Below are 15,375 nucleotides of genomic sequence, written 5' to 3'. Positions count from 1 at the left end.
ATTGCTATTGCTCCACCTGTTCCGTGGACTCCAACAAAATAGCATCTGATATATACATATATATATATATATATATATATATATATATATATATATATATATATGTATATATATATATATATATACACAGTATATATATATATATATATATATATATATATATATATATATATATATATATATATATATATAGTGATATATATATAGTGAATAAAGTGCCCCCTCTTGTAAAATATAAGGATATTATAAGTTCTGAGGAGTTTCATGACCAAGGTGACTTCTAATATCCTCATATTTTGCAACTGGGGGTACTTTATTTATTATAATACACAAGTTTCAGTACATCATGTGACAGGAATGACATCAGAACTCACCGTTTATAACTGATGACATCAGAACCCGCCATTTATAAGGATATAATTTACAAGATATTCATGGCTTTTGTGTATTATTTATATATATATATATATATATATATATATATATATATATATATATATATGTAGATACAATCGATATATTTTTATATATATATGTATATATATACATATATATATACATATATATATATATATATTAGAAACAACTTCTCTTTAATGCAAATAAATGCAAGTCAGGGAGTCAGTCTTTATGCATGCCATGTTGGGTGCTGTTTGCATGCAAGCGGGTGACAGTGTAAGTGGCATTCAGCGGATACCCACAACATGGTCCTATAAGTGCCATATAGCCAGTCGAGGGGACTCTTCACAACCCTACAGAATAAAACTACAGCTTTGTGTTCGGAAGGGTTTTAGTTAGCCACGCCCGCAGCGAACATCATAAACCCCTTAGCTACAAGAGATACTGTATATGTCAGTCTAACCTTCACATTTACATTAAGGATAAAGGTATATTCACAACAAGACTGGGAATGAAAATGGCTTCTTCCTCCAACACACATGGAGACACTATGCCAATTTTCAGTGAACCCCATCACCCGCCAAAACACTTCTTCTTCTATCATGATTATACTAACGTCAGTAAGTGGAGAGTTTGGGAATTAAATGTTACATTTAGGAGAGCGCAGATGATGTCACTCCGCTGTAGGATTTGCAGGGATTACAAGAAAGTGTCATGGGGCTGCCCCACCTCGTCAGCCAGGTTGAGAATGTAGCTGGCCACGTCTTCATCTGTGGGGGCATCTGACACTACCCATGAGTCATTTGCCCCTGTTACCTGGAGGCGGCAAATAGGACAGTTGCGGTTTCGATCGCTCCTGTACAAAAAAACAAAACAAAATACAAATACAATACAGGAGAGGGGATAGCAACAGCAACTGGATTGCGCATTAATCCTTCCCATTATGGGTTACACTAAATATGCCAGGCCGTGGTACTTGCTGATTGGCTGCTATTACAGACCAGGAGCAAACAGCAAGCTAGTGAATGCTAGCTTGTGATTGGGTTACACGATGTGGAACAATGTATACAAAATCATTGATTAGATTCTTGGGGTGCATTTTTGGGCACCAAGGCATTTTAGGGAGTTTCTCCGCACAAGGCAAGAAGAGGATACAGAGGACAAGCCTGTATATCCTAGCTGCACAGTCCACCTTAACACAGAGGTTGCATATATACAGATTTTACCATCTGCACCCGTATACAAAAGGAATGTTTATATGTTCACAGAGCAATTTGCAGCATTTATCCAAACAAACCTGCAGTGGGGAACATAGAGATAATCTTGAGTCAAAAAGTGAAAGGAAACGCTCTGGGCAGAATATGTTTTAAACGGCCTCATTGGCATTATAGTTCAACAAGCAGTTTCCTTGCCTGCGGCCACGTCAGTCTTGCCCCCCACCCGCCAATCTTTTCTAAGGGGACGTCACAACAACAAACACAGAGGTTCTGTTTAAACATTAGGACAGAGAGGCAGAGGAACTAGTATAGCATATACACATAATGGGACCTGGCAGGATCACAGATAGCAAAACACCTTTATATGGTGAGTGTAATCGTGTACAAATAAGGTTGCTACTCTCTATTAATATTATCTGAGCACAGATCTCTCAATGGCAACAGTCTGGGGCTGTTTTCCATGGTTTGGGCCTCTGGACCTATAGAAAGCAAACCTTAAAGGGGTTGTTCACCTTTGAGTTAACTTTTAGTATGATGTAGAGAGTTATACTCTGAGAAAATTTGCAATTGGTTTTAATTTTTTATCATTTGTGGTTTTTGAGTTATTTAGCTTTTTATTCAGCAGTTCTCCAGTTTGCAACTTCCTCAATCTGGTTCCTAGGGCTCAAATTACCCTAGCAATCCATGCATTGATATGAATAAGGGACTGGAATATAAATAGGACAGGCCTGAAGAGAAAGAAAAAGTAGCAACAACAATAAAAGTGTAGCCTTACAGAGCATTTGTTTTAAGATGGGGTCAGTGAACCCCATTGGAAAGCTGTAAAGAATCGGAAGAAAATGGCAAATAATTAAAAAACTTTAAAAAATAAATAATGACTACCAATTGAAAAGTTACTTAAAAATGGCAATTTTGTAACATACTAAAAGTTAACATAAAGGTGAGCTATCCCGTTAAGTACTGGACATAATGACTTTTCCGTTCCAGCACAATAATGTCCCATGCCCAGAGCCAGGTCCATACAGAATGGGTTTGCTGAAATAGGGAGAACCAGACTGCACAGAACCCACAACCCAACTGAACCCCTGTGGGATAAATTGGAACCCAGATTGTGAGCCTGATCCCCACCTCACTAATGCTCTTGTGACTGAATGGAAGCAACTTCCAGCACCAACTCCCAGCAACAATGTTCCAACATCTAGTGGGACCCTTCCCAGAAGCACTGGGGCAGTTATAGAAGCAAAAGGAGGGGCAACTTCATATAAACCCCCTTATTTTGGCAACGAGAAGTTGCACAGGCAGACATGTATGTGTAGTGTAGTTGTATACATACTGTATATATACAATTTTTCTTGATGTGCCCACGTCAGCACAGTGTAAGTGAAAACTGCAATAACCTAAACAGGCCGCAATCACTCAAACCACTCACCATTTGTCAATGCACTTCTGACAGAAGCTATGAGCACAAGGCAGGATCTGGTCGGCCCGTCCGTCCATGCAGATGCAGCACTCTTCCTCGTCTGTCAGCTGCTTAACCCTGAAACAATGGAAAATGTAATCGAGAAATGAATGCTGAGATATACGGGACACAATTGACGCACAGTAACATATTACAGCTAAGCTGCCTCAGGTACCCTAATAACATCTGGAGTGTCAACCCCCCCCTAAATATGCTTTCTGGTTTCAGGCACCACGTCAATAGGTATTCCAGTAATAAACACAATGGGTACCGTTGTTTCCCTAAATTAATATTATTTGTGCTGCTGTGTGACAGACACAAGGTGGTGCTGGGCTTGCTTCCAGTAATTGCAGGTGCACACAAATACAGCCCAGTGTTATAAAAGGGAAAAGGCAGTCAAAACAGGACCAATGGCCAGGTGCTCTGTGTACATCCATCAGAGTAGCTGATTTCATTTCCCTGTTGGTGAGTCGTCCCTAAAGGTGTAATTGTGCCAGACACAAGTTGTTGGCAAGCTATTATATTGCATACTGCTCTGACCCACATACAACCTTTTGTTATCCACCTTATCTCAGGCCCAACGCAAACAGCCACTGAGCAGAACGTTCTCTGTACTCAGGAAAGAACAGAAATATTTCCACTAGTTTTTTGCTTCCCATCATGGAGAAATCATATTTTACTCAGCTATCATATGAGCCTCCCTTTCACTTGATAACAGTCTCCATTGCAGTTCATAATAGGATTCCATTTTCCAGACCCCACAGAGCAGTTGTTATTGGAGACAAAAAGCTACCAAAGTATTTTATTGCCAATAAATTAGACACAATAGTGCAAGCTATAACACTATATCTATTCTGCAATATGTTTTACCATACCCGAGTAAACAGCTCTAGACACTGTCTCTGTTTGTTTGGGATAGCAGCTGCTATATTAGCTTGCTGTGATATCATTTCCTGCCTGAGTCTTTCTCTGCTCACTCATAGCTCTGGGCTCAGATTACACCAGGGAGGGGAGGAGGGAGGGGGAGAGGAGCAAACTGAGCATGTTCAAGCCCAAGCCCTGGAGGTTTAAGCTGAAAACAGGAAGTCTGATACAGAAGCTCATGTGTACACAATAGAAGGAAAGAAATGCTGTGTTTTTTTTGACAGAGGACTAAGAGTAACATTACTGTGAGGGTTTACTGGTGTATTTATATAGACCTTTCTGATAAAGTTTACTTAAAGAGATACTGACACCAGAAATTGAGCCTTTTTTTACATCTACCATAAAATTGACTTTGCATGCTTCTTATAATTTTGCCATAAAGTATTTGGCCAATACTTTTACATTACTTATCTGACTCCCTGTGAGGGGGCTGCCATATTTGTGCAGCAGGAGTCCGTTAGCATTAGAACAGGCTGAGATGGGACAGTCAGGTTGGCAAAACAGTCAGGTTTAGGAACCTCAACTAACAATTACTTGCAAAAACAAACCTCTCAGCAAAAAACAATCAACATGGGCTATAGGTAACTTTTAATGTACATTCGTATTTTAAAAGTAGTTTTTTAGTGTGAGTATCACTTTAATTTTAGCCTTTCCTTCTCCTTTAAAAGTGGTAAAAACAGAGGAGAACAAGAACAGTGGCAGCACTTTACAGCCATGCCGTCCATCAGTTATCGATTAAGCAAGCTACACAATAAGATGACTTACTTTCCCATTAAAAAGCTTGCTTGGCAGGAGGAAAGAGAAGAAAAGCCCTCCATGTTCTCCTCAGCTGCACCGCCACCGTCACAGCTGCTGCTTTGGGTGAATACTCCTGCGGCATGACTGGTGATGTCTTTGTACAGCTGCATAAACTGGTACAAGTTCATGATCCGCGAGACTTCCACAATACCAGTCGTCTTATTGATCTGTGGAAATAAAAGGCAAAGCACTGGTTTTTGGGCTAAGAATCAGACCTGGAGTGATGTAGAATTCACAAACGAATCAAACACAGAACGGAAAGGGACTGAAGAGCCCTGGGGCAAAGGCCAACAACTATAGCAAAGGATTCTCTGATATAGTATATGGAGCTTGGTATCTAACAGCAGAGACATAAGGGGTGAACATCAAACAAGTGAATGCAGTGCCATCACTGATTGTTATGGTTAGCAGCCCTTGACCAAACTGTGCACCTGTTATTGCATTACTCCCTTAGGGTGTTAACAGCAGACAGGAGATTCAGAGTGTTTTGTCAACTGATCAGCTTGGAAATTGTCTCCAATTGGGCTTGGACCCACGGTGGCACTAATGGGTCAGATGACAGTCACTTAAATTTTTGAGCAACAATCTCCTGATCCACAAGTGCACTAGCAGGTCAGAGGACTACCACAGCTGCAGACTCCTGATCTGCGGCAACACAATACCCCGAAATGCTCTGTCTAACATTAATATCCTTAGGTGTATTTGCTGGGGGTTAAGATGGCCAATACCTGAGCACAAAATGGGTAGAGCTTAAAGGAGAAGTAAACCCCCCAATAAGAAAACCCCCTACCTACTACCCTAGGTAGCCCCCACATAGTTTGTTACCCCTGAAATTGCCCCTAAGAGTTTGCTCACGTATTGGTGCAGAGTAAGCGCAGGGGAGCTCATGGGTGCCACCTTCCGGATCTCCGGTCTTCTTCTGTAAGTGAGCTCCATATCGGCACATGCGCAGTTGCAGAACTCTTTTGAATCGTGGCAACTGCGCATGCACCAAAGGTGCCAGAAATAACCGAAGGGAAGGTAGAGGACCCAAAGAAGACTAGAGATCCGGAAGATGACAGCCTTGAGCTCCGCTGCGCTTACTTTGCACCGATATGTGAGCAAACTCTTAGGGGCAATTTCAGTGGTAACTATGCGGGGGGGGAGCAGAGAGGTTTTTTCTTATTGGGGTGGTTATTTCTCCTTTAAGCGGATCAGTCAACTGACTATAAGAATACATCTTATAAATCAATGTGCTTATACTCCAGGAACTGTCAGCCCCATGGTTTCCCCCAAACAGCTGAGATGAGAGTCACAAGTTGCTACTTTCTACTGTGTTCTGCCCTTGCAATGCTGGTTAAAGGAAAACTATACCCCCCAAACAATGAAGGTCTCTGCTAAAAGATACTGAGTAAAACAGCTCATGTGTAAAACCCTGCTTCATGTAAAAGAACCATTATCATAATAATATACTTTTTTAGTAGTATGTGCCATTGGGTAATCATAAATAGAAAATTGCCATTTTAAAAAATAAGGGCCGCCCCCTGAGATCGTAAGATTCACTGTGTACACATACAAACCACATGTAAGGTCACATGAGCCAATTAACAGACAGAGTTATGTCTTTTGCTTCCTCACTTCTTCCTGTTACAGTTAGTGTTGTAGTATTTCTGGTCAGGTGATCTCTGAGGCAGCACAGATAGAGTCACGAAATGGTGGTTCATGGCAAGAGATGTTAAAGGGCAATATTTATGTAAATATATATTCCAGTTTGGTAAAATTCTTTAATATGTCATTCAATTTGATATAAACTATCTGTTGCTTAAGTATTCATTTTGGGGGTATAGTTTTCCTTTAATAACAACTAGACACCATATGCAATTTGAATCTTGCTTCCCACACTAAAATAACATGGAGCTAAATCAACTGCTCCTATGTACTCACCATCTCTACTGAAAATAATGGCATTATTGCATGTTATGGTGGAGTTTAGCGAGTTACACAATACGTTCCCGGGAAAGTGAAAACAAATGTGTCAATGTGCTGTTCCGAGATAGAAACACGCAGCTTATCTGCCAATTAAAGTTCCAGGAAGGCATGTTTTTATAGGCGCGGGTCCATCGCTAATGCACAGGTTAGAGCAGCCTACCTTGGTACACAGAACTCGTACAGCAACTTTCCACAGGGCAGAGGAATCAGAACCTGGCTGCACTTCAAACAGGAGATGTTTTTCCTGTCCCGAAGCCAATTTAGCTGTTCTGAAACAGAATATAAACACAATGGAATTGCCTTTGGTAGAAACAGATACCTCACTTTCCTGTCTTCCCCTAGTACTTACGTAAGGGCCTACAGCACAACCCCCCAGTTACACACACCAGGCAGCATTAGCAGTCAATATGTGGTACAGGACTAGGGTTGCCACTTGGCCGCTATTTTACTGGCCTGGTAAAAATTATGGTTGATCCAAATGTTATTATTCACCACCACACGACATGTTTCGAGCTAAAGCTCTTAACATGTCGTGTGGTGGTGAATAAAGGCACCTTTTGCAGCAGAATTGCGACCAATGGTATTCTTTAACCATATTTTGTGAATTTGGAATTTTGGCTTTGGATGGAAGCAGGGTTACCAGATACCTAAGAAAGTTTAAAGGGGACAGCATACCAGACTACTTTATAGAGATCTAGGTAACCGTCTCCTCCTAAAGGGGGTACTCTATAGTTGTCGGATTTCAGTCCCAGTAGCCAGCCATATACCCTTTTGGATTTGTAATCGTCAGAAACCTTTTTTAATTTATTTTATTTGAAGTTTGTGAGGTCAATGTTATATTTGCCCATAGTCAATTTCAGTTTTCCCAACCAGTCACCCAACAGACCAGACCCCTATACAAAAACCAGAGCAATTTTGAACCACCCAACACCCCTGCATCCATTAGAACATTTGGGAACATACTCAGTAGAGATGTGAAAAATATGAAAGACAAAACCCATGCCCACAACAATCTGACTCAACATTGAAAAATGACAGGAACCTGGTCATACGCTCAGCGGATAAATGGGGAGCCATAGTTTTGTTAGACTACTCTTACTATAGAGACGAGTTGCTGGGCCAACTAGCTGACACACATACCTACAGACTGCTCCCGGGGGACCCCACTGACAAATTAAAAAAAGAACTAGATACTATCCTCATACAAGCAAACAACGCTGGATGGTTAGACCAAAACACTCTTCAGTTTCTGTTGACAGAGTATCCACAAGTCTCTCTCTTGTCCACCTGGCAGACAGATTATTTCAGCAATTGGATCCCTCTACCAATCGGTTTCAACATATATTGACCACTTTCTACAGCCTTTGGTTAAAAACATGCCCTCCTAACTGGCAATCAAGCATGGAACGTCTCAAGCGTTTAGGCATACTTGGGCAGAGTGGATCCATTATATAGATTCTAATCAGGAACAAAATTGTAGATCGGATATAACGAGTGCGGATACAAATACAAAACTACAGAGGGAGAGATAGTCAACTAAAACTAACTCTAGACCTGCTTCCACAACCCTTTCTTCCTACATTCCCCTTTCCCAACCACGCTTCTATCTCTCTGACCTGCTCTTTCTTTTCTTTTCTTCCCCATTTACTACCTTACCCAGTACACGATAGACGGCTGGCAATATGCAAAACTAGAAGTCAGGTGTTTATGACTCAATGGATAAACATTGCCAGTTAGCAAAGTAGCAGTGATGTACTGTAATCAGTTGAAGATTATTGTTGGAATTTTGATGACTTCTGTACAGATCTGACCCCCCTCCTTTTTCTTTTTCTGTACCCCAAGTTAACATGAAAAGTAAAATAAAGCCTTACAAAAAAAAAAAAAAAAACATGCCCTCCTATACACAAGACTCAAGCCATGTAATTAGGAGACTTAAACACTTGACATACATTCCCCAGAATTGTATTTTGGTAACTATGGACGTTAAAAGTCTCTATACGGTGATCCCACACGAACAAGGTGCATGGGCATGTAGAAAGGCACTACTAACTGCACCCCCACGTGGAATACCCATTGAACTCTTACTACAGCTATTGGAACTAACCCTGACTAGAATTTTTTTTTCATTTTTAAAATGCTTACTATCTCCAAATGTCTGGGACGGCCATGGGAAGTGCATTGGCACCTTCGTATGCCAATCTCTTCATGATGGACTATGAACTCACACACATTAACCCGCCGATAGGAACATCTATACTGACCTATTTCAGATATATCGATGACCTGTTTTTTATCTGGACAGAGACTGAGGAGTCCCTACTTACATTTCACCATCATCTGAATGACCTGGATTCCCCCATTAAACTAACATTGAGCTACAACACTGATAACATAGACTTTTTAGATCTGATCATATTCCTGGAGGAATCACAAATTGGCACCAGACTTTTCAGGAAGCCCACAGACCACAACTCCATCCTGCATGCGTCCAGCAACCATCCACCAGCTACAATAAGGGGTATCCCATTTTTCCAGTTTCTTAGAGTTATCCGCAACAATAGCTATTTTTGACAAAAATACAGGAGATGTTTAATAGATTCCTTGAAAGGGGTTACTCAGATGATATGCTCATTAAGCAACTGGAGAGAGCATTAGAACATACACAAACTCAGCTACTCACACAGAAACAAACCAAGGCCACTGCTACCACTTCATTGGTCTTTACCACTACTTATTCCAATGCTTCTCAACAACTATCTGCTAGCATCCACAAACATTGGCCGATGTTGACCATGGATGAATCATTGACTCTACACCGTATGCCCAAACCTATGATTGGATACAAAAAGATAGAAGCCTAAGAGATATCTTGGTACAGATGGACTTCTTTACACCCTTATCAACTGACACCAATTGGCTAACACAGCAGGAAACTTGGCTGCTACAAATGCCTGGACTGTGTAACCTGAAGATGTCTATTGACTGGCCCAGACTTCCCTCATCCACACACGGGGAAGAGATTCAAGATCTTGCACAGACTGAGTTGTACCTCATCGTTTGTAGTATATATTGTTACCTGCCCGTGTGGTCTATATTATGTAGGGAAAACGAGTACCACCCTAAAAGAAAGGATTGGCAACCACAGGTCGGCTATTAGCAAAGACCTCAAGGAAGGCAAAGCCCTTCAACCAGTGGTGAAACATTTTCTACAGAAAGGACATTCACTGCCTACTTTTAGATGTATGGCAATTGACCACCAACCTCCCCTGATGAGAGGGGGAATAGGGACCAATCACTACTTCGGATGGAATCCAGATGGATTTACAAACTGGACACTGTGGCCCCCCGTGGTCACATTTTTTGGTGACTTTATTTCTTTCTCTAGAGCTGCTCATACTTACTGCCTATCTTTCCACTACACTCTGTTCTACTGAGCTCAACCTTTACTATATAAGTCCCCCGATATTTCCGGGTTGCGGGTAGCAGGAGTACCCAGCGTTGCCCACTCTTCATGGCCTTGGGACAGATTACTAATAAGCAATATAATGGTGGCGACCCAGTTATACTCGGACGACATATGTCGTAGTGGGACCCATGTCTATACATGTGTACAACATGGTAAAGTGTCACAGCAGATGGCTCCTCAAATTTCGCCTGTATACCAAGCTGCACAGTCTCTCCGCATTGTTTAGGGGAATTGGCACCGTATCGGCACTCTTTGATACCCTGTAATGCCAGCACTCTCGAAAAAAAAGGTTCATATGCCTGGGTGCAGTATCCAACGTAACTATCCATTCCTATTCCAATGAGATCCGCACTCTAAGGTCCAAAGCTACAGCTTCAGCTAACCGAAGGCCTTTCTCAAAGTAACTAATTAACACTGTACATGCAATATATACAAGATCTGGCAGGAAAAAAACAGCAATAGTGATGACATAAGGCTGTCATCATATGTAGCCGACTAAACATACTATAGTATAATTTACTCTATATTGCATAAATCCCATACCGATTTATATACCCAATGGATTAAATTAAAAACAGTTCATCAATTTCTTATGTAACTAACAAACAGTTAAAAATGTAAGTTAAAAGCAAATTACACAGTAGTATATATATATATATATATATATATATATATATATATATATATATATATATATATATATACACACGCTCAATAATATAACACTCACAGTTTATAATTCAGAGCCACATTACACGGCAGCAGAGAAATTAGTGCAGCCTGCATCAAAACTGATTCATACCCCGTGGCATCATCTTCTATGACAGAACAGACCTACTTTCTGCAAATGGTTTGATGATTTCCTCAACCCCTAAGCTTAGTTTTCCAACAGCAGCCCACTGAGGATGTGCAGTGCCACTGACACACAAAAGACGCCAAACAAGATCCAAGGTGGGGAGCTGCTGGGGGCAACTGGGAAGGCCTGAATCATTACTGTTAAGGGTTGCTGAACCTCTGGGCTGGTACAGTTAATTTCCACATATAAATTTATTTTCTAGACATATTCTATACTAGGCTTTAGTATCGAACAGACATATTAGTCGCCTTGTTTTAACCTACAGACTTTTATTAAAATAATGAAACAAATAAAAAGGGAAGATTCTTACACATCATTAAGCTCAGCGACCCTGCCCAGGAACTCCTCGTACGTCAGGACTCCGCTCTCTCGGGCCAGAGTCATGTGCTTCACCAGTTTCTCGGGCAGCTTGTTGATAACCGTCTGTGTCTGGCTGGAGATCTGCTGCCCCATGATTGCGAACAGAGGAGATATCTCTCTGAAGATTAGGTTTAATTGAGGTTCACAGCCCCTGTTAAAAAAACCCTTGGGTATATTTTAGCCTGTATGTGTTTGCCCTGGCAATTTAACCCAAGCTTAAAGGGGTAGTTCACCTTTAAGTTAACTTTTAGTATGTTATAGAGTGGCTAATTCTAAGCATCTTTTCAGTTGATTTTTTTTTTTTTTAAATAGTTTTTGACATATTTGCCTCCTTCTTCTGATTCTTTCCAGCTTTCAAATGGGGGTCACAGACCCCACTAAAACCAAATGCTCTCTAAGGGTACAAATGTATTGTTATTACACATCTTTCTATTCAGGCCTCTCCAATTCATATTCCAGTCTCTTACTCAGTGCATGGTTGCTAAAGTAACTTTCACCCTGGCAACCAGAAATTGCAAACTGGAGAGCTGCTGAATAAAAAGCTAAATAACTCAAAACCACAAATAATAAAAACAAATTGCAAATTGTCTCAGAATATCCCTCTCTACATCATACTAACAGTTAATTTAAAGGTGAATAACCCCTTTCAGAAGAAGTAGAAATAACTTTCAGATAGTGACGCACTAAATCCAGTATTTTGGATTCGGCCAAACCCCCGAATCCTTGGCGAAGGCTTCGCCCTAATACCGAACCCAAACCCTAATTTGCATATGTAAATTAGGGGTGGGAAGGGGAAAAATCGTTTGCTTCCATGTTTTGTGACAAAAAGTCACGCGATTTCCCTCCACACCCCTAATTTGCATATGTAAATTAGGGTTCGGATTCGGTTCGGCCGGGCAGAAGGATTCAGCCGAATCCGAATCCTGCTGAAAAAGGCAGAATCCTGAACCGAATCCTGGATTCGGTGCATCCCTACTTTCAGATAAGAACATTCATTTCTAAATATGGAGGCTGTGCCACCTACTGTTCATTTTGCCTGCGGGACACATTGGTAGAAAACTAGAGTTAGTGAGAAAAAGAAAGTTGTGTACATCCTTTTGTACATCTGTGTTCCCCACTGGTGTATTAACGGCTTTCTTAATGTGGTTTTTAAGTCCTGGTGGTATTTCAAACATTTCCTCCCCCAATAAGTTGCCGTAAGGTGGCCATAGACTAATTGATATTATTGCATGAACGATCTTTCATTCGATAATTGGCGCGTGTGTAGTGGGAGACAAGGCAACCGATACCGGTAAAAAGCCTTGGATATTGGTTGTCTTGTCGATCGGGCAGGTGGTTGGGCACCTTTGAAGGACATCATAGCGTTGATGATGAATCATCAGATAGAGCTAAAGAATTCTTTGTGTTTTTACCTGCATATCTGACGCTTTAACTCTTAAAGGAGAAATCAACCTGTCCTGAAAAAACCCAAACCCTCCACCCCAGGTAGACCCCCCCCCCTCCTGGGGAGATGCCCCATACTTCATACTTACCCCTCGCCACAGATTCTTCCAGCAAAGTTCCACGCATCCATCTTCTGCGTCCTCGGTAAGCTGACTGTGAGATCAGCAATTTCCGAGTAATTCCGCGCATGCGCAGTTGCGCAAACCGGCAAACTGCTCTGGCTGCGCATGCACAGAAATACCGATCTCGCAGTCAGCTTACAGAGGACGCAGAAGATGGACACGTGGAACTGGGGGGGGGTAATTGGCCTGGGGGGAGGAGGGAGGGGGTCTACGGGTTTTTTTCAGGACCGGTTGAATTCTCCTTTACCGTTAGTAGTGTGGACGAAAGATCTTTCGTAAGACCAATGGTTGTGGGAAAAAGCGTTAATGAAGCGTGTATGGCCTCCTTTACACTTCCGACGATGCTCAGAATACGGAGTGAGCCAGACTTTAATTAAATGAACAGCAGGTGGCGCTGTTGTTTGAAAGTCACCATACTGGCAGGGTGAAAACTGATAAGGTCTTGGAAAATCTAGACAATAACAATATTCATTTTAAACAATATTATTTTGCAAAAGCAAAAGTGCTCAGGAGAGCTATGTATACGTTTGATATACAACATTAGTACCAATACCAGTGCTAGCCTGACTACAGCAGCGGCGGCTACATATTAGAGGGCTATTCCATTGCTGTGATGGAAGCCCATTAGAAGCAACAGCCCATGGAATGTGGTATAAATGGGCCACAGGAAGATCAGGCTTTACAAACAAGGGAAGTTATTTCATATAAGGCACTAAGTTTGCCCAGGAGCAGTAACCCATAGCAACTAATTATAGCAGCATATAAAGTGCACCAAGTTAGAAGAAAGCATCTTATTGGCTGCTAAGGGTTACTGCTCCTGAGCAAAATGACAAAAGGAGAGACAGGTGTATATACTGGATATCTACAGCCACAACAACAGTTCCTGAAGAGCAGGGGGCACCAAAGTGTTGACAACCTACAGCTCCCCACATGCAGAGCTTGTCAGGGGACACTGGGAGTTTTATTGCAGTAGCGGCAGTGCGGACGCATGGAAGAGTAGGAGGGAGTAATTACGCGCTGCTGTGCTCACCGGCTGTTGTGTCCATCATCCTGTCACTTCCCTCAGCGCCACAAAACCCAGTCCCGTCACAGTCACCTGAGCTTCATCACCAAGCGCCGCCCCACACGTCACTCGCTTTGTGTTGTGTGGAAAAAATGAAGGTGTGTGAGAGGCAGCCGCCATGTTTGTTTTGGGAATGTACTCAGGCTTGTGAGAGCTGGTTAATGCCCTGTAATGGGCACTGTGAGAGCTGGTTTGTGCACTTGGGGTATTATGGGTGTTATAAATGGGCACTGTGAGGAGGACTGGGTAATGCTGAGTAATGGCTAATGGGGCACTGTGATGACTGGGTAGTGCACAATAATGGGGCACTGTGTCATACCTCCCAACATTTTGGAAGTAAAAAGAGGGACAAAAAAAAAAATTTCCGCACATAGCGCAGCAATTTTTTGAACACACCCCTTTCTGTGGCCACACCCCCTAATTACATTGTTTGTTTTACAAAATTTGGCAGTTTATGAAAGTTTGAAAATATTTCTGTGTTTTTGTTTCTCAAAATTGTTACAAAGTATCTTATTTGCACCTGTTAGCTGTTCTGGGCTCTCTGCTAAAAGCCAATTAAGTGAGAAACTTTGTTTCTTTTTCTGGCTGTTCAGTGCAGAGAAAAGAGGGACTTTCCAGTACAAATGAGGGACTGCGGGTTGAGCTGTCAAAAGAGTGACTGTCCCTCCGAAAAAGGGACAGTTGGGAGGTATGCTTGTGTGTGAGGGCGTATAGTGGGGCACTGAGGACTGGGTAATGCAAAGTAATGGGGCACTGTGAGTGTTATAATGGGACACTGTGAGGACTAGGTAATGAACAGTAATAGGGCACTATGAGGACTGGGTAATGAACAGTAATGGGGCACTGTGAGGACTGGGTAAAACACAGTAATGGGGCACTGTGAGGGGTTATAATGGGGCACTGTGAGGACTGGGCAATGCACTGTTATGGGGCACTATGAGTGTTATAATGGGGCACTGTGAGGACTGGGTAACACACAGTAATGGGGCATTGTGAGGGTTATAGTGGGTAACTGTGAGGACTCGGCAATGAACAGTAATGGGGCACTGTGAGGGTTATAATGGGGCACTGTAAGTGCTGGATAATGCATTGTAATTGAGTGTATTGTGAGGCAAAGTGTAATGCTTTAAAATTGGGGTTACTCTCAGGGCTGTGTATGTAATAGTGACACCTGTTATCACTTACTGTAGTTGTTTTTCAAATGAGATGTATACACAGGGCCGGATTTACATAGCGGACGCCCCTAGGCCCACTGCAATTTGTCGCCCCTGTCCCCTCCCCTTTATTCGTGCAAATTTTC

The 15,375-nt window shown here is 41.9% G+C and overlaps 1 protein-coding gene across 2 annotated transcripts; it reads right to left on the bottom strand.

The window, feature by feature from the left end:
- Positions 1-570: 570 nt before the first annotated feature.
- rnf141.S (ring finger protein 141 S homeolog) lies at positions 571-14,135 on the bottom strand. Of its 2 annotated transcripts, XM_018260309.2 has the most exons (6): positions 14,043-14,135; positions 11,398-11,598; positions 6,926-7,034; positions 4,765-4,964; positions 3,046-3,153; positions 572-1,255 (listed from the first exon to the last, which is right to left on the bottom strand). In XM_018260309.2, the coding sequence occupies exons 2-6, from the start codon at positions 11,538-11,540 to the stop codon at positions 1,099-1,101; spliced, it is 717 nt and encodes a 238-aa protein (XP_018115798.1). In that variant the 5' UTR covers positions 11,541-11,598; positions 14,043-14,135; the 3' UTR covers positions 572-1,098. The 2 variants fall into 2 exon arrangements, with proteins under 2 accessions (XP_018115799.1, XP_018115798.1); XM_018260310.2 differs by lacking the exon at positions 14,043-14,135 and having other exon boundaries at positions 571-1,255; positions 6,926-7,029; positions 11,398-11,514.
- Positions 14,136-15,375: the final 1,240 nt, after the last annotated feature.

This window comes from Xenopus laevis, chromosome 4S (genome assembly GCF_017654675.1).
Source record: "Xenopus laevis strain J_2021 chromosome 4S, Xenopus_laevis_v10.1, whole genome shotgun sequence".
NCBI lineage: Eukaryota > Metazoa > Chordata > Amphibia > Anura > Pipidae > Xenopus > Xenopus laevis.
Note: the sequence above shows the minus strand (reverse complement) of the source record. Positions and strands in the feature narration are given on the sequence as shown.